The sequence below is a fragment of the Lissotriton vulgaris genome, chromosome 3_1 (assembly GCF_964263255.1).
Source record: "Lissotriton vulgaris chromosome 3_1, aLisVul1.2, whole genome shotgun sequence".
NCBI classification, from domain to species: Eukaryota; Metazoa; Chordata; class Amphibia; order Caudata; family Salamandridae; genus Lissotriton; species Lissotriton vulgaris.
The window spans coordinates 1,739,220,123-1,739,247,053 of NC_141689.1; the positions used below are offsets into that span (position 1 = coordinate 1,739,220,123).

General features: G+C 44.7%; 1 protein-coding gene across 1 annotated transcript in view; it reads right to left on the minus strand.

Moving 5' to 3' along the window:
* The window catches only part of UGT8 (UDP glycosyltransferase 8), a 320,715-nt gene that overhangs the window by 113,996 nt on the left and 179,788 nt on the right, over positions 1-26,931 (minus strand). The window contains exon 3 of the mRNA XM_086962163.1: positions 3,725-3,867. Within this exon, the coding sequence (XP_086818289.1) occupies positions 3,725-3,867 (143 nt within the window). The remainder of the gene's footprint in view (positions 1-3,724; positions 3,868-26,931) is intronic.

A 26,931-nucleotide genomic window follows, 5' to 3' on the forward strand; every position in this document is an offset into this window, starting at 1 on the left:
GTGGCATGCAATTGCTAGAAAAATACACACAACTGTTTTGTACTGTGACATTGGCAGTTGCTAAGCAGTAGATACTCTACAACAGGGAAAGACCTCCAAAAGTCAGGGCTTGGAGTTCAAAGGTAGAATGGTGCATGTAAAAAGAAAAACTGGTCTATCAGTCAAGAGATTCTCATCAGAAGCACAAGAGGGTTTGGGGCCATTGGAAGCAACTCACAGACGAAGCCGAAGGATAGGAGTCAGATGGTTGGGTCCAGGGTTGGCATCATGGGGGAAGGATTGTCGTATTGACCACCTGCGCTCCAAATGAGAGGGGAGGATGGGTGGAGAGATACCTTAGCGTGGCCATGATCGGGAAGGAATCTATTGTTATGGGCGGGGCTACAATGTGTACTTGATATTTGGAGCTGTTTCTATACTATGGACCTGGGGCAGGATGAGGGGGTTCTATGGAGACAACATTCTTGCTTTTTATCTGCTGGTTATGGATCTAATAAAAAGATCTTTTTTTTAAATGCCAAAACCTACCCACTAGGACAGGCTCTGGGTGGCGGCATCCGCTGTTGCTTCCGAGAACTGGTCATGAGTGGTAAAACACTCACAGACAGAGAATTTCCTCCCAGAGGAGTGAGGAAAGACCAGCTGTGTGCTGAGGGTCCTGGTTGTGACCGGTGATTCTAAAACTTGTATTGGTGAGGTATGGACATTGGGAATGAGGCATTTAGAACTTCACCTGTGCCTGAAACCTGTCATACCAGATCCAACCATGAGTTGAGGAGGAAGAGGAAAGGAGGGAACCCTAGTACCTGGGTACAGTGGCCTTGTGCCAGTTGGTTTCCTATTTGCATACTGTAGTGTCTAGTATTTCATTTTTTCAGCATATTAACATCCTTTCTTTTTATAAAATATAAGCACAGGGCTAGACAATGAATTATTGTTCTGCTGGGTGATTTTTGAGTTATCATCTTGAAGCACACCCACATCACCTCCGTGAGAAGCCTGTGACTGCTTGCTATTGCTACCACTGAGAGTCAAGTGCAGAAGGGGCTCTTTCTCGCTGTGTTTGCAGAACTAGGATAGGACGGACCCCGGAACATCAGAGGCAAAGTACTCCAGCCCCATAATTGATGCTCAGTAGCCACTGCTTGCCCCTTGACCCCTGACTGGGGTCTGACACCTCCTAAACACCTACTTACAGTATACCCTAGGACTGCTAATCCATCTATGTCCTAAGCTCTCATGCTGTACATATACCGAATTACTTCTACAGTTTTGTCTCTTCTGCCTATACTCAAGTACCTCTTCCCCTACCTATGCCTTCGTATATCTAACCCTAACTGTATACCTAACTATTCCCTTGTACCTCTATCACTTACTATACCCTAATAACTCTACCCATTCTGTACTCTTGAACCTCTGTCTCTGCCTATAACTTAGCAACTCAGCTTCTCCTTATACTCAGACCTCTTTACCTCAGGGCTGGACTGGCGTTACTGGGCCTTGGCGTTTCCCCGGGAGGCTGGAAGGGTGGGCCAGTTTTGCAGCAGTGGGGCCCGGTTTTTGCAGAGGTAGGGGCCTGTTTTGTTACTGGGGGGCTGGTTTTGCAGTGGTGCTTCAATATTGGCCTCCAGTAATACAAGCAGCAAGCAAGAATTTTCAGCCTCCATAGGCCAGGCAGTGGTTCCGTAGGGGCTGGTATGAGAATATTGCCAGGACTGCTTGGGTTCCCAGTCCGGCTCGGCTTAACCTACCTATATACCTCTTCCCTAGTACATCTGTCCCTATCTACACTCTAGTATACTTTCCCCTTACCGCTCCTTCTTTCTCTCCTTGCAAGTTTTGCTGCTGGTTTTGATTGTCCCTTTTTGTTGAGCTTGTTTTATTTAATCAAAGAATTTTTTTCGAAATCTTAAAAATGGGTCCGTCAGGCTAATGTACTCCATTTTGGTACTTCTCCAAAAAGAGGTGGTGCTGTCACCCTTGTGAACATGAGGCATTTAAAAGGAAGAACATCAGAGTGAAGTCTTTGCCGAGTCTAAAGATAATCCATTAAGTCACCTTAGCCTAAAATTGTTGATTCCACTTATCCGCATAACAACCTAGGATTTTCCAACAATTGAGACCTGCCTTTTACCAGTCATGGCTCGCGGGGGGAGTTGTGGGGGGGGGGGGATTAAATAAAATAAAAGTAATCTTACCTGGTCCGCGCCACCTCGGGCCCATTGGTGCCTTTAACAGCCGCATCACTGAGCAGTGCTGGCAAGTGAGTGGCAACCCCTCTCAGCCAATCCTGGCGCTGGAGCAGCGCCAGGATTGACTTAGGGCACGACCTAAGTCAACCCTCGCTCTCCTAATGGATATGCGCCAGCCTGAGGAGACACTGTTGTGCATGACTGGGCACGGGCGAAAAATTCGCAGACCTTCCCCACTCATGTGCACTTGTGCTGCTGCCTGCCCCTGACAATGTCTGTCAGTGAACATGACGCCGGACCACGCACCCCTTCAGACTCTGAAGGGAGTGGGCGGTCACACGTCGTCCTGACTGACATGCATTGTCAGTTCACCCTCGGCGTCTCTGAACGTAAGTAAACTGAGAGTTTACTTAAGTTCAGAGACGCCTAGGCCGGGAGCTGCGGGCGCGGGTGGCAACGCCCCAGCAGCACACTACCGGACGCACCGCCGCTGACTTTTATGCTTGTCATACTTACAATATAAACATTTCCTCTGCCACCCTGCAATAATTGCAAGTCTGATGACTGCAATTATTTCCCATGAAAGAAATATGTAATTATCTTTTTTTCATCCGAGGTTTGGGAGAAGAGTTGTGTGACACATGAGGCATTCAAAAGACTGAGTCCTGAGGATGGAACAATGCATTATATCACTTTAACACAGATATCCGGCAGCACGTGTATTTGGAAAGGAGTAGAGACAGGTACAATACCAGCCTGGCAAAAACAAATTAGCAGACATCTTCGAATCAGCTGCATAACATAAGGTAGACTAGGAAGGGTTTAGAGGAGTATATAATGGAAGGTCATGTCAGGTGATCCCCTCCCGCGCCAGCGGAGGAGCACAGTGGCACAATGAAAGGTAACCACCACCATCTGCTGCGGACCCTGCTCCTGCCAGCCACTCTGGCTTGTCCCTCAACACTCTATGGTTGATGGTGTCAAAAGCGTGTGATAAGTCTAGTATTACACAATAAATGAGCCAGAAATCAAACGCTATGGGGAGGTAATCCACCGCACAGATAAGTGGAGCTCAGCTAGACACGTTGACAGAGGGGCTTTCACTGTGTGACGTCGAGGTGCACAGACTGTTCACCTGCTGATGAGACAGGAGGGGGTTTAGAGAGCTGGCTGGGAATGCCCGGGCAATCGAGACAAGTACAGTGGCGGCAATTAGATATTGGAAGCATGTCTGCAGACGTACCAAATTCGACATATTCAGGAAGGTCACGGGCACTATGATTGAAACCATACTTTTCACTGCCACTTAATTATTAACGGAAAGGCCATTTGTTTTCTTTAAAATATATATATATATTTTATAGACACACTGCTCAGCTTTCATTAACCGATTGACATTAGAGATTGGTGGCCATGAAAATAGGAAAAATGTAGTGTTGTCACTCAAACAAAGTATAAAATTGTTTCTTTAGCACCCAAGAAACATGAACCTCGGAAGTCATCCTTTTTCCTGGTATCTGTGTCTCACTTACCTCCAGAGCACTCTTTCAGGAAGTCTTGCCAAGGCCCCAGCTAACTTATTGGCTATGTCATCTGACAGGTATTTCACTCCAGCCCCAAACGAGACCAGAACAAAACCATTTTCGGGTTCAGCAGCCACCCAGCTTTGTAAGTCCTGCATAAAAAGGATTTAAGAATGTAGTGTTACTTACTATTTGCTCACGCATAGGTGTGATGCACAGCAGAAGGATTACTTTGTAACGTACACAAGAGCATCTCTCTTTACTTTAAATCAATAAAATAATGAATGAATTCGAAGTGCACTTTAATTGATGAGCTGGTCAGACTCAATGAGGACTGAGGGGCTTATTTACAAGACCCTTGCGCCAAGAGGTGGCGCAAGAGGCTTGTAAATAACCCCCTCACTGTTTCCTCACAGAACCCAAGGTTCTGTTGCTAGTGGACATAGTCAAACCCCACTCTTTATTTTATATGATGCTATTGTTGACGAGCAAACACAATAATGTTCGGAAAGGCTGCAAGCAAAGCTGTGACAAAAATGGATTTTTATAAAGATGCTTCTGTCGTAATCCTTATGTGGAAAATGTATGTTGACGTGTGTGGGCCATTCTGCTTAATTGTTTTTTGTTTTTTTTTTTACAAAAAAAGCTCGAATATTGGCAGGAAACATAGAGAAAATCGTGGCTCAATGGTTAGAGCGGCAGCCCCTGATGCAGAGGTCTAGCCCGGGACCAGGGTTCAATTCCCGCCTCAGCGGCTCTTGGACTCAATCTCCCCGGACCTGATAATTCTCGCCTCGGTGCCTAGTCTATTCATGGATCCCACTCTGTGACTCTGGGCAATAGCTTGCTTAATCTCCACAACAGCCCCTTGGATGCCTGGCTTAACCTTGGGGGCGCCCAGGAGTGCATGCCTCACAGGAAAGCCAGGAAGGGTTCCACAGCGGTATGAATACAGTGCTACGAGACCACAGGGTAGAAGTGCGCTATTTAAATACAAACACATTTACATTTACATCCTTCGTTTCCATTAAATCTCAGTAAAGACAGCGCAAAAATAATAAACAAAAAGACACAACAGTTAATTGACTTGGAAAAAAGGCCCTTAAAAATGTCTCACATCATCAGCAATTTCAAGTCAAGTCAGATAATTTATATAGCGCGCTACATACCCAGAGGGTCTCAAGGCGCTTGAAGAAGGGTGGGGAATTACTGGTCGAAATCCATGTTTTAAGTTGCTTTCTGAATGCTAGGTGGTTCTGAGTGAGGCGAAGGTGAGTGGGAAGTGAGTTCCAGGTTTTAGCTGCCAGGTGGGAGAAGGATCTTCCTCCCATGGTGGTTTTGTTGATGCGAGGTACAGAAGCAAGGGCTTGGTTGGAGGAGCGTAGCTGGCGGGAGGGGGTGTAGAAGGAAAGTCGTGTGTTGAGGCATTCGGGTCCAAGTTCGTAAAGTGCTTTGTGAGCGTGGGTTAGGAGGCGGAATGTTATCCTCTTATTAATGGGGAGCCAGTGGAGGTTTTTCAGGTGACTAGAAATGTGGTCTTTACGCGGGATGTCTAGTATGAGTCTGGCTGATGCGTTCTGGATGCGTTGGAGTTTTTTCTGAAGTTTTGCGGTGGTACCGGTGTAAAAGGTGTTTCCGTAGTCCAGGCGGCTCGTGACCAGTGCGTGGGTGACCGTTTTTCTAGTTTCGGTGGGAAGCCAGCGAAATGTTTTTTTGAGCATGCGAAGAATGTTGAAGCAAGATGATGAAACGGCGTTGACTTGTCTGTTCATCGAGCGTGAGGAGTCCAGGATGACGCCCAGGTTCTGTGCGTGGTCCGTCGGGATGGGTGCTTTTCCAAGGGCCTCTAGCCACCAAGAGTCATCCCAGGCGGAGGGGGAGGTACCTAAGATAAGGACTTCTGTTTTGTCTGAGTTCAGTTTCAGACGGCTGTGCTTCATCCACTCGGCTACTTCTTTCATTCCTTCATGTAGGTTGGTTTTGGCTGTGTTCGGGTCTTTGGTGAGTGAGAGGATCAGTTGAGCGTCATCAGCGTAGGAGATGATGTTGAGGTTGTGTTGGCGTGCGATGGCCGCGAGGGGGCTCATGTATACGTTGAAGAGGGTGGGGCTGAGTGAAGATCCTTGTGGCACGCCGCATATGACTTCAGTGGCCTCTGATTTGAATGGTGGAAGGCGGACTCTCTGAGTTCTTCCGGTAAGGAACGAGGTGATCCATTCCAGTGCTTTTCCTTGGATTCCGATGTTTCTGAGGCGTTGTAACAGGGTTCTGTGACAGACTGTGTCGAAGGCTGTGGAGAGGTCAAGGAGGATGAGGGCGACTGTGTCTCCATTATCCAACGGATGTTCGAATGTCGTCGGTAGCTGCGATGAGTGCGGTCTCAGTGCTGTGTTTTGCTCGGAATCCAGACTGTGAAGAGTCGAGTGATTTGTTGGTTTCGAAAAAGGCGGCGAGCTGGTTGTTGACAGCTTTCTCGATGACTTTGGCCGGGAAAGGAAGGAGCGAGATGGGGCGGTAGTTTTTGAGTTCGGTGGGGTCTGCTGTGGGTTTTTTCAGAAGGGCGCTGAGTTCGGCGTGTTTCCATCTTTCCGGGAAGGTGGCGGAGTTTAGGGAGCAGTTGATGACGTCTCGGAGGTGTGGTGCAATGATGGAGTCTGCTTTGTTGAAGATGTGGTGAGGGCATGGGTCTGTGGGGGATCCTGAGTGGATGGAGTTCATCAGGCGGATGGTGTCCTCAGTGGAGATTGGGTTCCAGTCATTAAGGATGTTCAAGGGGGGTGAAGGTGCGGTAGAAGGTTGGGTGGGTTGGTCTCCGGGTTGGTTGTTGAAGCTGTTGTGGATGTCTGCGATTTTGTTGTGGAAGAACGAAGCTAGGGAGTCGCAAAGGGTTTGAGAGGGAGTGATGTCGTTGGAGTTGGCTGAGGGGTTGGTAAAATCTTTGACGATGTTGAATAGTTCCTTGTTGTTGTGGGTGTTGTTGTCTAGTTGGTCTTTGAATGCGGCTTTCTTGGCAGTCCGGATCAGTTGGTGGTGTATGCGGGAGGCGTTTTTGAAGGCGTCCCTGGTGCTGGGGTTTGGGTCTTTTTTCCAGGCCTTCTCAAGGGAGCGACAGAGTTTCTTGGATTTCTTAAGATCATCGTTGAACCAGGGAACGTTTTTGCTGCCTAGTTTGATTTGACGTTTTTTCAAAGGTGCTAGGTTGTCGGCGCTGTTGGTTAGCCATTGAGTGAGGTTAATGGCTGCTTGGTTGGGGTTTGGAGAGTGGGCCTGGGGGTTTTGAAGAAGCGATGAGGAGATCTGGTCAATGGTGATTTTGTTCCAGTTTCTTCGCAGAGTAGGTTGAGGATGGTTGTGGGTTGTGGTCTTTTTGTAGGAAAAGTGAACGCAGCTGTGGTCCGTCCAATGGAGAACTGTGGTGTGACTGAAGGAGATATGTTCGCTTTAAGGTACATATTCATATAGCATTTCATGTGCGTCCTAATCTCTGTGTTTTTTGGTTTTAATTCATAACCATATTTGCAGTTTAACTGTATTTTTTAGATGAATTTTTAAGGCTTTTTAGACATATATTCAGGTGTAAACCACAATTTCAGTTTAGCCTTTGTTGTTTTCTGTGAATGTTTGTTTTTTGATCATCTATCACATTAAAGAGGTCCCTGTGTCCAACTGTCTGTGGGTATCCCCCAATACGTGCGGCTGATTTGGGATTGGCTGCAGGACCTAGATTCTGGCTGGGTCTGTCGGTGGCCAAACCCCACTGCACATAGCTTCAGCTGTGCACAATGGGAGTTGGCCAAATGGCTTGGCCTGCGGTCAGGCCCTGCACCCAACCTAGCATGGGCAGACACCCCAACTGTTCACCCTCTTTGGCAACAGGGTCTGGAAACTGCCAGGTCTCACAACCAATGTGCCACGGGCTGCTGAACCCCACTTCAGACGGCCATCTCCTGCCTTCAGCCAGATGCTCTAGGGTAGGTCTGCAGAGATCCATCGACCTGTGTACACGAGGGTCTTAGTGATGAGTAAGTGACGAGCAGGACCCTGTGCTCCAGCAATGTCATGGGGCAATGTTATTACCCCATCTGTACATTTAGCATGGTGGATCGGTCAATATACGAATTTACCTCTCACTCAGCTCTGGTCGCCCTGGCGGCTCAACATGTTTCACGTGTTCCGAATTCATGGGTTTCTCTCTTGTTTAGCGGCTCAACTCTAGTGCCCACATTTCCATCTGTAGTAAATATACCTTGTTAACATACTTAGAGGCTTATTTACAAGCCCCTTCGCCGCCGGTGAGTCACTTATAATAAGGAAAAAAGTGAGGTACATGTAAATAAGCCCCTAAATGGAGTGAATTTAAATTTTTGAAGCCTGAATAGATATATATATATAGAATCTGTGAACAAGGGCGGACGCCCGAAACGCGTCAGATTTAGCGGCTCAATGAAATAAAAATTGTGTGCCAGAAGCGCTGGATTTGCGTTATCTTTGTGCTCGCCGGAAGGAGGTGCAGGGAACAGCATTTGGAGTATACATATATATATATATATATATATATATATATAGAGAGAGAGAGAGAGAGAGAGAGAGAGAGAGAGAGAGAGAGAGAGAGAGAAAGAGAGAGAGAGAGAGAGAGAGAGAGGCACACACACACACACAGACACCCACCCACACGGTGCAGAACAGAATATATTTCTGACGTGAAGGGAACTGCAAAGGCTGTGAAATTACATTTACTAAGAAGAGGAGAGGAGCAAACCTTACAATTTGCTTTGAACTCCACACACAGCACACGTTCGACGTGCTCCAGAGAGTTGTCATTTTATTAGGCGTATGCGTGGAAAGGCAATGCGGTCAAGGTTATTGCGAATATAGTTACGCAGATATGCAGGCAATATGACTGAGTGCGCCTTTTCTAAACGATTGTTTTATTGGCGATCAAGCTCGTCTGATTAGTAAAGTGAGATCTATTAAGCAGACCCAGTTAAGAAACTGCTCAAATACCTCTGGATGTTCATCTCGAGTTTCAAGTTGTTCTACCAAGTCTCGCTCAGAAGTTATTAAAACCAACTCCAGGAAACCGCTTAATTTATTATTTAACCAGATAATCTGCCTTCTGTTGTTTCAGGTTGCCAGAATAGTTTATTAGGACGGTGTGAAGTTTACGAATTCTCCTTTATTAACCTTTTGCTATCCCAGCTTCTTTCAATGGTGTCTAAGGCTGTTTTGATCTTCTTTTTAACAAGCTTGTTTTCAGTTTAGTGAGAACAAATCGCTCAAGAAAAAACTCTGGCAGTATTAATGATCTATGAGGTCGATTCACGAACAATGTTGGGCACGGTAATTAAATTAGTGAGCGGAATAAACGTGTGTGTGCACTCGGCCGTATTGTAAAGGGGATCAGCTCTGGCACGGCCGCAGTACAAGCTGTGCACCCGTTTTTAGGTCGATCCTAGGCATCGCACATGTGCTGTCTGGAAGACCTGCTGCAATTGCAGTACATAGTGTAAACCCGTCTGCTGCTTGGGATTGGTTCACTCTTGCATTGCTTTTCTGTCCTGGCTCCTTATTGGTTGGTGGTCCCATACAGCATTTCTGTTTTATGCTGAGGCAGCACCAAGAACAGTTTACTTACGCTGTACGTGTTAATCAGTTCCTTTGGGGACTACCTATTTTATTTCTGGGAATGCTTAGCCATAGCAGATACTTCATGGGCTGCCGCGCATAGCTTTTACAACATGGGCACTGTGCTTTATGTTTAACACGGCGCTCACTTTTATAATTACAACATGGGCACAGCATTTTATGTTTAGCACGGCTCCCGCTTTCAGAATTTCAAATGGGCGCTGCGCTTTATGTTTAGCTCAGCGCTTGCTTTCATAATTACAACACGGGCGCGTGCTTTTTTTGTAGCTCAGCACCCATTTTCATATTTACAACACGAGCGCTGCGTTTTATGTTTTAGCACGCCACCCGCTTTTATATTCACAAGGCCAATAGCTCTTATCTTTCACAGTAACAGTTTCAAAGGTCCTCTGCTATTCCAGCATGCCACACATGCTCCTGACAATATCCTGCGCCATAGTTGGCACTACCTCGCTGGCGCCTTTGCTTTGCTCTCTCTCTTCTCCGTCCTTCCGATGTGCTTAGCTATGCGGACTGACAGAGGCCCTTTTTTCTCTACTGAAGCCATTCGGCTTCTTTGTAAGGTGGCCAAGATGGTCAAGTAAATCAGAGGATTACAGGATATCTGCTTACTGTGACAATGAACATATGACGGCACAGTAGATGCGTATGGCACCCTTAGGCATCTGTCTTATGGATGTATGGTGGACGCACCAATGTAACACGGTTCACTTCTTTTCTCCCAACAGCTCGCAGAACCAGAGGAGGTAAGTATCTACTGACTTCTTGCCTCCACCGGACTAAATGAGAACAACGGACCGTGCTCTAGTGGTGATTTGCTATACCCTTCAACTCCTCACAATTGAGTACTGGCAAGACCAAGGGTATTGCTTTGAAATAGAATGGACAGGGGAATACATATATTGACGTTCGTGTCACTGTATGTTTTTAAAGGTTGAAACGAGCAACACATTAAGTACTAACTGTTTCCTGGAGCCAATCACAGGAGTCTCTGCAGTACTTGAGATGGTAAGGGTTGTCTTCAGTTTTTAATGTTTAGACACTGCGCTATATCTCCTGGCTAATTAATGAATTTTAAACAGCACTTGATGGCTGTGGCGCTTAGAGCGGGATTCTCATTTTTTCAGTTTTATAATCGTGAATGCTTTGAGCGGCAGAGCGTTGTAGTTTTTTATTTATGATCTTTACACAATATTGTTTTCTGCTGAAACTAGAGATGTTCACTTGTACTTTGCAGTACTCATATTTCTTAACTAGAAATGCTCACTAGCATTTTATAGCACTCATATTTCTGAGCTACTGATATCCACTACCTCTTTGCAGCACCCAGATAGCTGAACTACAGACGTTGACTTTCACTTTATTATAGACTTCCTAAATTCCTAAACTACTGACTACAGATATCTCAAAGTATGACTGCTAGACTGATCATCTATCTTGCTAATCAGGAGAATATCTCTGCAACCTGGTGAACCTGCATTCTATTGGCTCTAAAATGGGAAAAGTGGCCACATTTATCTCTCCGCTAAACTTCCCAATTCATATTACACCATTGCACTAAATCTGTAATATTGAGGGCCTAATTTATGAGGTTTTGGCGGCGGGTGGCACCACAAGGAATATTACTGTGCTACCCTGCATCAAAAGAAATGGACAGGAATGTGCCGTATTCTTGAGATACAACGCATTCCTGTCCATTTCCCTTGAGCTGGCTGGTAATGTGTCAAATCCCATGGGTGTTACGTGGGATCACCCACCGTAATGCCCAAGGCAAACCTCCCTATCGCAGGGTGAGGTAACTAAGTGACTTGTGCTGCTTTCCTTCAGTCCATAACTACAAGGTCATGAAAAACCATGCAGAGTGGCTTTATGTGGCCTTGTTGGTATGGCCCTGTGGTGTGCGCCGCTGGACAATCACTAAAAGTGGCATTCCGACGGCGCACAGGGACTTGTAAATAAGCCCCTCAGTGTGGCTTGTGGGATAACACGTGGTACTCAGCAGCACAGCTTGGACACAAGCAGCAGTGTTTGCCTTCATTGCATAACAAGCCACATTGATACCAAACTGGCAATGCGTTCCCAATGGACTGAGCCCAGTCCCCCAAAGTAGACAAACATATCGGACAAGGTAACTACCTTATGACGCAACCCGTCACCACCTAAACAGTTAATGTGGTATCTAATCCAGCTCCCAGCAGGAATAACCACTCTTCTGCCTAACTGTCTTCCTTCTGCATAATCCATAGTGCTGAACGATAGCCTTTCACAGGTACTTTACATTTAACATAGCTGTAAAACACCTGTTTGAAATGCATGGTTAAATATCCAACATATATAACCATCCACTGTGATCTGCTCACATATAGGAAACTGATATGTGTAAAACTATTAAAAAAGGACAAAATTGTGCAATATTCATTGGAAATCTTGGCATAAGGGGGACTAGAATATAACTGCAAGCATCTTACTCTTGTCTAAATGTACTATTGAAAATATTTGAACAGCTATTGTAAATGGAGGTACCAGATAATACGTGGATGTGCTCCAAACATAAATTCTTATAGGCTCCAATATGATGCTTTGATTGCAACTGACTGCCTACCTGACATGGATACTATGCCATGGGTTGACGGACCATGTATAATTTAAGTAGAAGCTACACCCCGGTGAGCCGGCTACACGTCCCATTCTATGGTCCAGAGAAGTGAAGTCAGGAGTAAATGGTGGCGAGTTATCAATTATGAAGGGACATAAATAATTCACCTGCAGACACCTATGCAGTAAGGATTACTCGACAGCAGGTCTGCTTTTATTTTCAACAAGCACACAATGCAACCATCTTTCTGAATTTCTTGGGTGTACAATGCGTTGGCACACTTTGACTATGGAAGAGCCTTGAGGCTGTGGTCCTGTTTTTCTTAAAATATGCTCCAATTATTTATTAGATCCTGCCATGGTTCGGCAAGGTTGGCTAAACTGTTAACTCTGGAATTTGTGGTTCCTTAAGGCCTTTTCTTAATAGGTGGAGTAGGGCAAAAAAAACATCCTTTATGATTGAAATACTGAAATGCTGACAACACAAATGCAATAACATGGCCACCTCTCTGAAGTTAAAGGTGGATTTATACATGGACTTAAAGCTCCCAATCAGATTGAGCTGAGCTTGTATGACTGCACTCGTTTCAGTGGGTTTAACCATTTATTTATCTCTGAGAGCTGCTGTTAGCAATCTCTGTGAATAGTGGCTATACCATTGCTTAATTTGTAACACAATAAGTACCAGGGCATTACAAATACCAGTAGCACTGAACTCCATTCTTGATTCCAACTAATGCATCTTTCATCCACCACCAGACACGCCCATTTCACTCTTACATGTTCTTTTTCTTCCCTGCTTTTAACTTTTGTCACTGTTTTCATATCTCTTTCTTCTTTCTTCCCCCTTGGGTATTGTTTTCTCTCTTTCTCTGGGTCAGTCTGATGAGGCAAAATAGGTGCTGGTGCACAAACAAGAGTGCCAGTGGGCCCCACCTGTAACCACTAGTTCAAATTAAGCACTGACTAACAATCCTCCTTACATATCAGAAATGTTTGCAAGATGCATGGTTCTTATTCCCTTAGTGCTGATTTGCCTAGAAAACAGTGCAGCAGAAAGTTTCTAATAACACATAAAGAACGGCTATGTTTGTCATGAAAGTTACAATGTGCACCTGATAAAGCCACCCACGGCCTTAAAAACAATATTTGTGACAAAATGTCGTTTGGTCAAAGATTCCCAATTAACTTGCATGTGTCCTTTTCAAAGCCTGTATATAGCCTGACACCTGAATGGCTGCCAGGGCTCTTGGGTGCACTCTTAAATGAGTGAACTCTTAATTAGCTTTCAACATTTCAATTCTTGTTTAATCAATTATTTATATGATATATTGCATCAGTATATCAATCGTATACAAACATTATTGACATTTTTCAACATAACTTAAAACAAGTTCATCGCATTCAATTAATCAACCAAAATATACAATGTAAAATACATCAACCCAATGCATTTCGGGACCTTGCGGCCCCTTCGTCAGGGGTCTGCCAAAGGAAAACATGAAGAAAACAAGAGTAATAGAAAGAAGAGAAAAAAAGGAAAAAAGAGAACAAGAAAACTCGTTACTCTCGATGTTTAGAGGTTTTGCAGTTACTTGATATTTATCCATATTAGCATTTAAATGATTTAAGCTCTCATATATTGAGATGCTATCTCTTTCGGTGTTAAAGTGAAAATTGTTATCAATATTACAACAAGTGGTAAATTGTATTTCACGCAAGTTTATTTACAACGTGTTCTTAGTTGAGCACTAGGCTTTTTACTAAGCCTGCCTACCGTTATTTTAAGGTTGTTCTTGTTGATGAACAGCTTATCTATAGAAAAACAAAAAATAAGTACAGGGTAGCTTACTACACTGTAAACTAAACATTATTGTTTGCACGTTATCAATTCTCCATCTTTATGGTTACCTGCGAGCCTATGCGTGCTGCGTCAGTCTCGCTTCCGTGTTCCCGACAAACAAATACTATCTAATGAAAAAAAGAACCAATTGAAATCTAGGTTCATTTAGAAATACCTAATGATCATATCTATATAGTGCACCATAATTTACCTCTTTGAGGAGTCTTATTTGCGCCTTTATGTTCTTTTACTTAGCCAGCCTGCAACAACCTGTCAAAAAGTTGAAGACGCTATTTTAATTCAACTTTACAAGAAGTCAGAAACGCTAACTAAAAACGCACACGCTAGCAGTTTAGAAATTGCTAGCTTGCCTCATCCAAAAGTTTGGGGTAGTTTTTACCTGCGGTCCTAGGCAAAGAGGCTTCGGTTCCGCAGAGTTTGTTGGGGGTCGTGGCCTGTAAGAATACAACCACATATTATAAGGTTGTAATTTTCGGCATGGATAAAATGCCTAAAAGCGCCTCATTCTTTAAAAACAACGCACTCGCGTCTCACCTCCTTTTCAAAGCCACCACAATCAAGTCAAGAAAGGACTTCAAAACCACTGCCACCGCTTCGCAGATCCTGGAAATAATTAGCTAACTTGGGAAAAAGGAGGAAAGAGACAGTCAAAATGAAGCACCTATCAACCACCAACAGAACAACGGCTCCCAGTAGATCTTTTGTTCCACATAAAGTGAACCCTGGACCAGACTTATGGGTCAGGGTCTGCAGGGGGGTAAGCCCTGGCAAACCACAACAAGCATTTCGCCTATGTGATTAAAAATAAGCTGTTTTTGTTGTAAGTTGTGGCTTGCTGAGTAGTTGTACAATATGAGTTACTGAAAGTCTGTTGAAGTACCATGACTTGCTTATTGTAATTGTAATTGCATTGATATAGCGCTTACTACCCAGACGAGGCGGCAAAGCGAATTTTCGGCGGGTAGCACTCTACTCCAGGACCCATAGGGGATTAGTGTTGAATTAGTATAGTGAAACATGCAAGTGCATTTTAAGTGCTGGATAGGTTAGTCAGTTATTTGGATATGGAATGATAGCAGAAGGATAGAGGAGGACAAAGATTTGTATTTATTTATCGCTTGTTGACGCACACTATTCAGGAAGCCTATAAAGGATTAGTGGTGAATTAAAATGGTGAAATATGAGGTAATTTCAGTGGTGGATATTAGTCTGTTACTTGGAGTGAGAAGGATAGCGGAGGGATAAAAGGGGAAGAAAGATTAGCATTCATATAGCACTTGTTACCCGTGATGGGTGTTAAGCGCTTTTCTGGCGAGTAGCACGCCACTCCGGAACCCATAAAGGATTAGTGTTGAAAATTAGTATAGTATAAATATGAAGTAATTTGAGTAGTAGCTATGTTATTCAGTTATTTGGGCAGTATATTAGTATAGTTAAATATGGAATTTGAGAAGTGAACATGTTAGTCTGTTAATTGTGATTGAAAAGGATAGTGGAGGGATGAAAGAGTGAAGGATATATATTTTTTTATGTCTTAGCAGTAGGAAGGGGCTTTTGGATGAGTAAAAAGGAGTTTTGGAGGGGAGGAGTTAGAGGGGAGAGTTTAGAAAGGTTTGTTTTAGGGGATCGGTGTAGTAAAAAGAGGTGTCAGATGATGCAAGCAGGGGTAGAACAGGAGAGTTTAGAAAGGGCTATTTTGGCAATCATAGTAGTGGTATGGGGTTTGGGATAAATGAAAGAGTGGATGTAGAGGATATATTGATAGATGTATAGGACGAGAGATAGGGTAGTGCATTAGAAGGAGTGTTAGGAAGAAGTTTGAGATGAGTCAGAAGGTTGGGCTAGAAGATATATTGAGTGAAGTATAGGCTGAGAAATAGGCTAGTGCATTGGAAATGCTAAATTAGAAGAAAGTGATAAATATATAGATCCATAAGTACATTGAAAGTATATAAATACATAAAGGAAGTAAGTATATTTAGACTAAATATATTGATAGAGGCACAGGATGAGAAATAGGATAGTGCATTGGATATGCTTTTTAACCTCTTAAGCGCTGCTGACGGCCAACGGTCGTCACGAGCGCTACCTCCCCAGTGCTGCGCACGACCATTGGACGTCCATTCAGCACTAGTTCCAATGGACAGCGCAGCACTGGGGAGGGATATTTGCGAAGCAGCTAAGGTGTTAAGGGGAAAAGTAACAGACATACAGATCCAAGTATATGGAAGGTACATAGATGCACAATGGAAGTATGCACATGTAGACCAAAGATGATTTTTATTTATTGATTAATATTATTATTATTATTATTATTATTATTATTATATTTTTTTTCTCTTAACATAATTATTTTACATGTTTTATAAAGTAATACACAAACATAGGTACATATCTATAGTGAGAACAAATGCTTCTATACAGAGGGATATGCTGTAAATTTCTGTTTCCGTATGGTGCTTATGTGTGGAAGAGCCAAATCTTGAGTAGTTTTCTGAAGATAAGGTGGTTGTCGGTGGATCTTATGTTGGGGGGTAAAGAGTTCCATAGTTTGGCTGCTTGAATAGAGAAGGATGTGCCACCCATGGTTTTTTTCTTGTATGGTGGGATTTTGAGGCGAGATGCTCCTTTAGAGCGGAGGTTCTTTTGTTGAATATGTTTGGTGATTTTATTCCTGATGAAGAGTGGTCCTATTCCACATATTGCTTTGTGGGTAATACAAAGCAGCTTGATCGTGGATCTTCTGGCAAACGTAACCAATGCAGGGCTTTCAAGGTAGGGGAGATGTGGTCTCGCGGTTTAATATGCAAGAGTAGTCTGGCAGCCGAGTTCTGAATCCGTTGTAGTCTTTTCATGGTCGTTAAAGGTGATCCGTGGTAGAGGTTATTGGCGTAATCGAGTTTGGATAGAACAAGGGAGATGGTAGCTTGGACCTTGTTTGCAAATCCCTAATGAGGGAAAATTTGTCGCAGCGTTTTTATAGTAGCAAAGCTTGATCTTGCTAGTTTATCCTCTTGGGCATTCATCGACAGCTTGGAGTCCATAGTCATTCCGAGGTTTCTTACATCCTTAGATACTTTAGGCAGTGATCCCAGTTAATCAGGCCAAGCGGCAAGCGGGTTGTAATTTTTCCAATCACCACACATGAGTATTTCAGTTTTTGAAGCATTCAATTTGAGATGGCTCCAAGTCATCCACTGATCCACGGCTCTGAGACAGCTGAAAATTGGTGATTTTTCAATGTCTTTGGAGCATTCCAGTTGAAGGAGTATTTGCGTGTCATCTGCATAGTTGTAGCACGTGAGGTGAAATTTATTGATCAGTACTGGTAAAAACTTCATGTAGTTGTTGAAAAGCATGGGCAAGATGATAGAACCTTGAGGGACCCCTGCTTTTGTGGAGTAAGGTTTGGACGAGAAAGTTGGGGTATGGATGACATTAGTTCTGTTTCGAAGGTAGGACGCGATCCAGTCTAGAGCAGTTCCCTCTATGCCGGCTTCATAAAGTCTTTGTTTCAGAGTGTCATGGTCAACCATGTCAAAGGCAGCTGAGAGGTCCAAGAGGAGTAGCGCAGCAACCCCGTTTTGGTCAACTGTATTCTTTAGGTCATCCCAGATGGCAAGGAGGGCAGATTCAGTGCCTCTTCCTGGACTGAATCCTGTTTGGAAATCTGAAAGTATGTCATTCTCTTCAATGAATTGTGACATCTGGGCGAACGCTGCTCTTTCTATCAGTTTGCCCAGGAAAGATCCATTTGTAATGGGTCTGTAGTTGTCCGGGTTCAGCGGGTTCAAGTTTGTTTTCTTCAGTAAAGGGCGTATGTATAACTTTTTGAGTTCTTCTGGAAATATTCCAGCAGTTAAGGAATTATTGATTCTTCTTCATACTGGAATGGCAGCAGAGTTTGCTAAAAGAATTGTCTTGAAGGTTTGTGGCGGACAGGGGTCAGAAGGGCTGCCGGCAGGCCTGCTTGCTTTGCCCAGATCCATAAATTCATTGTGTGAGATGTGTTGGAAGGAACGGAGAGCCTTGATTAGAGCATTCTTGGACAGTTGTTTTGTACAAGGGTTGGTTAGTGCTGGTGCTTTGTTTCTGTTTTAGGTACGAGTCCAACATGTCTGCTTTGTCCATTTAATGATTTGCCAGTTTGTCTGTGAAATCTTGAGTAACAAGATGAGTTTCTTCTAGGCAATTTGGTTTGCGAAGTTCATTGAGTATTTTTTTTTAGAATTCTTTATTTGCACATTTAGCGTTTTGAATTCTGTCTGAATAGTACCTTTTCTTAGCTTTTTTGATAGCAGATTTATATAATCTGTTAATTTTCTGTAGGTGAAGTTTGTATTGTATGGCGTTTGTTTTGAGCCAGGTATGTTGCAGCTTTCTAATTTGTTATTTTATGTCTTTTATTTCTATGTTTCTCCAAGGAGCTTTTTTTCTTTTGTTCTGTTGTGTGCTTTTGAGTGATATCATGATGTCAAAAGTTTCCTGTAGCCACTCATATAGATTCTGAACAGAATTTATGGTTTCCAGATTTATACTGGATGTTAGTTGTGTTTCCAAGTGTTCCAAATTAAGTTTGTTCCACGGCCGATAGGTGGATGGATGTAAGGTAGTTTTAGTTTTAGGTGAGTCGCTTAGTGTTGTTTAATGTTGAAAAACAAGCAAGAGGTGTTCTGACCATGTGACTGGAGTTATAGTTTGAAAGGTAAATAGTTCAGTATTAGCAAATATGGCATCTAGGATATGTCCAGCGGTGTCTATCAGATTGTGGACAATCTGATGCAGGTTCAATGTGTCTAGGCCGGTGATTATTGTTTTTGGATGGGTCATTTTGGTTTTATCAAACCAAATGTTAAGGTCACCCAGAACGCATACGTTGGAGTGTATTGTTATCAAGTTTGAAACTGTGTCTAGAAGTGTGTCTGGGAATGTTGCCTTCATTAGGAGGAGGTCTGTAAAGGAGCAGGAAGTTACAGGTGGAAGATGGTGTAGGTTTGCATCTTGTTAGAAGAGCCTCACAATTCTTTATGGAGATGTTGTCAACTTTAGTGATATGTATTGCTTGCCTGAATACAACAGCTAGACCCTATTGTAAACGTCAACTCCCCAGATAGCAAAATGATATGTGAGATATCTCCCTCTAATCTCGGCCTCCCTCTGAAGAACCCTTCCCTGGAAGGAACGGGAAACCAAAATGGCTATGCCTGCCATTTTGGTAGCGCTAGAGAAAAAAAACGGAGTGGGGAACAATGCGGGATTTGAGGCAGTAGCAATCCTGGGCCAGTAAGTGTGCCTCTTGGAGGAGATAAATATCCGCTTTCGAGTGTTTCAGGTAGGAAAGGACTGTCCTCCGCTTGACTGGGTTGTTAAGCCCCAGTACATTCAGGGTAAGAATACGAAATGTGGTGGGTGCCATCTAGGGAGTGAGAGACCAAGAGCACCTTTGAGTACCAGGGCCTGTCGAGCAGGGATGGTTCATCAGCGAAGGTAGCCTATCAAAGCCAATCTTAAAACACGGTGGATGAGTGCCCCCAAAAGAAGGAAAAAGGAAAAAAGAAACCCCAACGAGAACAAGAACCACAATGTCATGAATATATACGATGTCCGATTGTAGCATCTCCCCTGATCCTTATGTTGTGTCTCCGGGAGCGGTTTTCAAGATCTTCAAGATGCGCTTGAAGGGTCCACCTGCTGCTCATGGATGCGGATGACCTACTGCTGAAGCACAGAGAGTTCTGTGTCTCTATCGTCTCCTTTTAATTTCAAGTGCTGCAGCACTTTCCCCAATGTTATCAACATCCCTGTGAAAGTCCTTTATCTCAGAGGTGAGATCGCGTTTCACTGTCTGAAGATCCTCCCGGAGAGTTGTGAAAAGGGACTCGAGGAAGGTGCACGTCACTGGTTCCTCTCATTCATCTCTCGGTGTTAAGGTGGACGTGGCTTCCTGGGACGAGTGAGCCATCTTGGGAAGGCCCGTGGGGCACAAGAGAAGAGGTCCTTCACTGTAAGGTCAGGCTTGGAGTCCTTCTGGTTTCTATCCCTCTTGGCACGAGTGGAGGTCAAATCCCAGGCCTGCTCCACAAGGAACGAGCAGAGCGGACTCGCCCCCGCGGTAAGCTGGAGCAAGGCCGCATGAATCAAGTAAGTGCACAGGGGACCGGCCTGTCAGTGCTCCGAGGCCCGGCTCAGAATCTATGGTGGGTTGAGTCCAGGGGGCAGCAGCCAGGATGTAATAGTGCCAGGCATGCTCCGCCACCCAGGAATGGTGCACTCCAGGTATTGAGGGCCCCTCGCCGTGTGCTCTCGGGTCTGGGCCCACCTCAGGCCAAAGGCAGCTCACACCAGGTAATCCCAGCATTGGCGGAGAAAGTCAGCGACCGCCTTCCTCAGCTCCCTCAGGCAGGGTACGCTATCCCTGAGACCCTGCGCAACACAGGCTGCGGGCAGGGGCCCACATCTCCTCCCTCACACCGCTGGCCACAGCAGGTCTCAATGCAGGCCGGGTCAGGTGCGACCGTCTCAAAACAGCCAGCCGGAGTCGCCACGCCCTCAGGAGCCGGGCAAAAAAAGTTATGCAGGCAGACCAAACTCCCGGGTTTCCAGCTGGGCCCGATTCGGGCATGCTGGCCTCATGTGGTCGCACCCCGCACTGTTGCCATAAGTGCAGTCTAAGCGCCGGGCCCCCAAGCACGTCCTCCTCATCCCCAGGGACGTCAATGGCATTGCTGCAGTCCTTGCTGCCAGTCGCCAAACCACCATTGTCGCAAAGCAAGCCCCACTGGGCCAGGCTCGGGCGGTGCGGTGCGGTGCCTGCTGCTGCAAGAACATGCCTTCCCGGGCGGCACAGGATAGTCATGCGGTGCAGAGGAATCGGCAAAACAATGTGGTGCAGCCGCTGCTGGGGTGTAGCTCACACCACCGCCAATGGGGCGCCTCTTCCAATCTCTGGCCACACCAGAACGGTGCTGAAAGCAGAGGCCAGGTGGCAGGTAGATTGTTGTCCAAGCAGCGGTCCCCAGTCAAGCAGCCACCAGACAGCTAAGTGTAGCGAGGGAATCGGATCGCCAGTGCAGCCATTGCCTTAGTGTAGGCCGTGCCGCCGCTGCGATGGTGCCGGTTCCGGGCGCCGAACTCCACCTTCCACGGCATTCAGGAAAGCTGAGTTTCGCACTTCGGGAGTCCTGGGTGCAGCACCATGGGTAGAGGTTGTCACCCCGACGGCAATGCTCCGTGAGGCTAAGGGCTGGTGCTATAGTGCAGCGGTTGGCAGAGAGGCAGCAAACTACGTCCTACCTCGCCGCCATCTTATCCACACCTGTGACTGCCTGTTTAGTTGTAAACTACAGAAATATTAGGTGCTTAAAGGAGTTTGGATAACTTGTGGGCCAGGTCCACTGCCACTGCTGCAGCATTCAAATAATGACCCTGTTGCTTGCAAGATAACTGCACTAGTGACTGCCTGTTTAGTAGTAAAATATAGCAATGTTTGGTGTTTAGTGGAGTTATGATAAATGTTGGCCCCAGTGCCACTGTACCTGCTGCACCATTTAAATCATGACCCTTTTAACTGCAAAGTAACTGCAATTGTAACTGCCTGTATAGTAGTAAAATATAGTAATATTAGGTATTTAGAGGAGTTCTGACAACTTCTGGGCTTGGTGCAACTGCACCTGCTGCACTATTCAAATCATGACCCCGTTGTCTGAAGGGTAGCTGCACTTGTGTCTGCATGTTGACTAGTAAAATATAGCAATTTTAGGTGTTTAGTGGGGTGCCTAGAGCATTTGGTCCTGGTGTCACTGCACCTACTGCACCTTTAAAATCATGACCCTGTTGTCTGTAAGGTAACTGCACTTGTGACTGCCTCTTTAGTTGTAAAATATAGCAATAATCAGTGTTTAGTAGGGTCCTTGGAGCTTTTGGTCCCGGTGCCACTGCACCTGCTGCACTATTCAAATCATGACCCTGTTGTCATCAACCATGTTGGCGGCCTGTCATACACCTGAACTGTGACAAAGTATTCAAAAGTCCCATTTGTGGCACTGGGATAAAGCAACATGGTTGATACTATTCAATACCATTGGTGTGCAAGGGCCTAAATACAGTAACAATAGAAGCTGTCATGGCGTTGCTTACGTTTAACATGTGAAATGCTTTATCGCTTAAGGCACGTGGTAATTGTACTAAGTAAACTGCTAAACAAATATGTTGTTGGCCACTAATTTCAGTTATTGCTTGTTCAGTAAGTATTTATGAATTTGTTGAGTACACAAACATGATTCCACATGTATTTGATCACGCCCTTCGTTGCAAAGACCATGACTCTTATGGAGGTTTTTTATATTTATATGCTTTTTCTGCGATCCTTCTTTAAGAGGTCTCCAACCTTTCCCCTTCCATTTTTAAGCACTGACATACCACAATCAAGCACAGCCTAGAAGTAGTCCAAAAATGAAAGATGCCTTAGGTTGGTAACTTGAGATCAGCCCCTCATTTGAAGAACAAATAATGTATGCAGAACATGTAAGCAGGAATAAAACTTTAGATTTACTTTAGATTTAAAACACTAACCCAGAGATACACTGTTCACAAGCAAAAGAGAGCACATTTTATCAGCAAAGACAAAGCAACTGACCTTCAAAATGAAAGGGTTCATGTTGACCTATTTCAATGAAAAATACGAAAAAACAGCATCACTGGAAAAATATGGTCAGCACTTTCCTATTAGAAAGCTTTGAGAAAATGCTTCCAGCAATTAAATGCATAAGACAGGCACCCGAACACTTAGCTTGCCACTTGCCTGTGGCCACTAGTACCTCCTTGTTCAAGACTGAACCAGAGACGTTGTAGCTGCCTGGGATTTCCCGGGGGGGTTTTCGAGACTGTGTTTTCCCACTCACATTATTCCCACCGATAGAAGCCCCGCCCACCCCTGGACCCACTTAATGCAGCTGCAGCATACCACATCAGTAGACAAATGAGAACCTAGCTTGCTACTTGCCTGTGACCTCCAGTGTCTGCTTGTTCCAGACTGATCCAGAGACACTGCAGTTGCCTGGGTTTTACCGCTGTAGTTTTCCCAACCAGGTTTTCTCAATATCCATTCTTTCCTTTAACAAAAATCCTGACCACCCCAGGACCTACTTAATGCAGGCCGTAGCACGACCATGCAGCAGGCTTGCCGCTGGTGCAAAAAAGGCAGATGCATCTAGCCAGACAACGCTTAGTCCACACCCAGCACTATGGCCCCTGGCCCTCCCGCCCCCAAAGATACACTATTACTGAGCTCTACACCATCGAACCCGGATGCCTCAACAAACACTGCCACCTCGCAGACCACGCTCCACGGTAGGACCTTTTACCTGCACCCACTGCCACATCACCTGCCACTGCACACACACCAGCCCACCAACCAGCCCCACCCCTAACAATCCACAAACATCACCTGAACAAAAACATCAGCTCGCATGCGCCCTTTTCAACACACGCTCACTAAGCAAACATTCCACTGAATTATGGGACCTCATCACCACCATCGCACCCGAGAACAATAATCAGTAGTAGTGGTTTTAATTATTGCACATCGTTTGAGCCTATATACATTTATTTTGGGTGAAGTATGTTGAACACCAAGCAAAAATAATTTTGTCTGGTGGTGCTATATTGGTTTTACGCACCCTACTACCAAAGGTGGCTACTGACAGACTGCAAAGGGTCTAGTAAGTCGAACCATGTAATGTAACAAACCAAAGCACTCAAAATGGTATGGTATCGCAAAATACACTGTCCAAACAGTAAAGACTTGTAGGGAGCACTGTTCCTGTTTATAAGGTATAAACAATCACATAGTCTTCTGATACAGATGATATACAAAGGAATGTTCTTTGTGGATGAACAGCCAACACATGTTTCGTCACTGTGATTTTTTCAAGGCTTATAGAATGTATATAGGTATTTATTCCTTTATCGACAGCATAGTCCAGAGGTAAATTGGCGAATGATCAAAGTCGGTACTTAGAAAAGGTGTCCCTTCGTGGGCGGGTAGTTGTAAAACTAGACCTAAAATGAATCCGAGACAATGCCCACATGTTGGCAGTGATCAGACCAACAAGTTAATAATCCACTGGTTCGAAATAGAGCAGTTGGATGAGTACCAAACAAGAAATGAAGTTACAGAAATGTTGTAGATCACCAGTAGGAAACTGCCCAAATCATTCAGTGATAGTCAGTCATATAAGAAAGAAATGAGGAAAACGTTTGGTAGTACTAAAAAAAAAGTTGTTGTATTAGACCCAGGAGTTCATGGTATGCTCCTGTGAAAGCGGCGACGCCGAGTCCCTATGTTGCTCAGCTCCTCCTCAATGTTGCTCCCAACATCATCTTCTTCACTGAGACCTGGCTCAACTGCACTTCTGCCTCAGACATTGTCACAGTGATGCCAAACAGATATAAAATTACTCACCAAGACCGCACTGACAAGCTGGGAGGAGGAACATCCATCATTGACAAATAGACCACAAAGTGTACCACTTCCACCGACAACACCAGCACCCCCATGGAACATCTCAACATTAAGCTCCAAATGGACGCCAAGGCAACCATCAGACGCACACTTGCATACCGACCCCAAGGCCCACGCTGCACTTTCCGCAACACCACTGCAGACTTCTTCATTGCACTCTCTGCCTTAAACTTCAAGGACTACATCTTCCTCAGTAAGCTAAATTTTCACATCGATGACCCCAACGTCAAAAACACTATGCACCTCCTTGGCAGAATGAGCTGCCTCTGATTGACCCAGATTGTCCATGAACCTACACACGCAGCAGGACACACGCTGGATTCAATTTTCACCTTCAGCAACTGAATAAAATGTAGCCATGTCAGAACTCACATGGACCAATCACTCCATCGTCCACTTCAGCATCTCCAACCCCCAAACCGCCACCCTCAAGATGACCAACACCCCCCAACTGAGGTAGAATACAATCTAGGAGACCAGCTGGGAAAACACCCTCAACACATCCAGCCCTGCTACATCCACCAGCCTTAAATAGGGAGTGAAGAACTTCATTGCCTTGATCATCAATTGCACAGGCAGAATTGTCCCCATAACCAGCAACATCCAGAGAAAATCCTGCAAAAAGGCCAGCTGGTACACCCAAGAACTCAGAAGAGCGAAATGAAACAGCAAACAGTTGGAGAGGAGATGGCGCACCAACAAGGATACCTCCGGCAGAGCAGCCTTCAAGACCTCCCTCAACCTCTAGCACCACTTGCTGAGGATCACAAAGAAGGAAGCCCATGCAGCATGCATCGAAACTAGCACCAAAAACATCAGGGAACTTTTCAACATTGTTAAGGAATTCTCAAACCTGGCTGCCAGCGAACACAACATCACACACTCACAGGGGCTGTGCGACAATCTCGCCCATGGACTTTCTCAACATATATGCCACCACTGTAACCAACACAAACATATCACTGACCACCTGGAACATCCTCTCCATCCAGGACACCACCTCCAGTATGAAATCCATTCACACAGAAACTCCCACAAACCCAGGGCCCCACAGCATCTTCAACCTCAGGAACTCACAACCCTACTCAACACCTGTATCACCACCACAATAGTTCCCAATGCCTGGAAACACCATGAAGTCAGACCCTCAGCAAACTCAAAAATTACCGGCATATCTCCCTGCTCCTATTCACAGCAAAGGTACTGGAATAGATAATCAACAATCAACTCCTGACACCCCTGGAACATAACTATCTACTCAATGCCTCCCAGTCCAGCTTCCTCAGCAATCACAGCACTGAAACAGCCCTGATGCTAGCCACTGACTACATCTGAACCCACCTCGACTGAGGAGAAACAGCAGCTTTGATCCTCCTAGACCTCTTGGCAGCCTTTGACACCGTATCCCACCACACACTGATCGAAAGATTCCACCACATCGGCATCCATGGGGATGCACTCAGATAGATCACCTCCTTCCTCACCAGAAGAACTCAGGGGATACACCACCCACCTTTCACCTCTGAACCCAAGAAGATCACATGTGGTGTCCCCCAGGGCTCTTCCCTTAGCCCCATGCTCTTTAATGCATATATGACCCTGCTGGCCAACATTGTCAGATCCTACAGTCTCAACATATTTTCCTATGCAGACGATACTCAAAGTCAAATTCAAAATAGCTTTATTCGGTTTCGATTAAAAGAAGATCACAAAAGCACAAGTAAACATACATTTAAAACTTAAGTTACATGATCATTAAAAAGCGAGGGATCGTTAGAAAGCAAGAATGCAGAAAAGCAATGTATTAAAGTACAATTTTCGAGCAGAATTAGTTCATTATTTGATGTTCTAATGTTCAATATATAAGAAGAAACAAGGGCGGAAGCACAAGCAACTAAAACCATTTAAAAACATGTAAACATTAAAATCCAAGGCGAAATGGTTATAAATAATTACACTATATTAAATCAATTCATTGATATTCTATTTCTAATAGTGTTTTTTAAAAACATATACATCAAATGCATGGTCATTTCATCTTCTAGCATTTGCAATCTGAGAAGAGCCGGTCTGCACTGATTCAATCACCATTACCTAAGAAGGAGTATAAAATATTTTTCCCTAGGGAGGGTGTAAAATTTACAGAAGAAGGTAAAGTGTAACATGGATTGCTCAGAAATGGCATCACATGGGCACGCAGTCAAGTTTGTCGTCCATAAATTAACCTCTGGGAAGGTAAGCAATCTAAAGAAACTTCCCCCCATGAAGCGTGTTAATAGCATACGTGCATAACTACTTAGCATTAGAACAAGATATTGCTGCAGGCCCTGTCCTTGCAGAATCATATGATTCTGCAATACTGCGGATTTTTTTCCCTCCTGCTGCCAACGTTTATTTTCTAATATATGGAGGCAGGATTCTTCAATTTTTTCCTCGTTATAGTTGCTAAGCTAGTCGGGCAATCAAAAAATTCAGGGCGACCAATGTCTGTTAAAAAGTCCTTTATATAATTCAGCCACATTATCCCAAGTGCCCCCTGTAATTTTAAGCAATCCTGGATTATATCCCTATTTAATCCAGTCTCCTCCG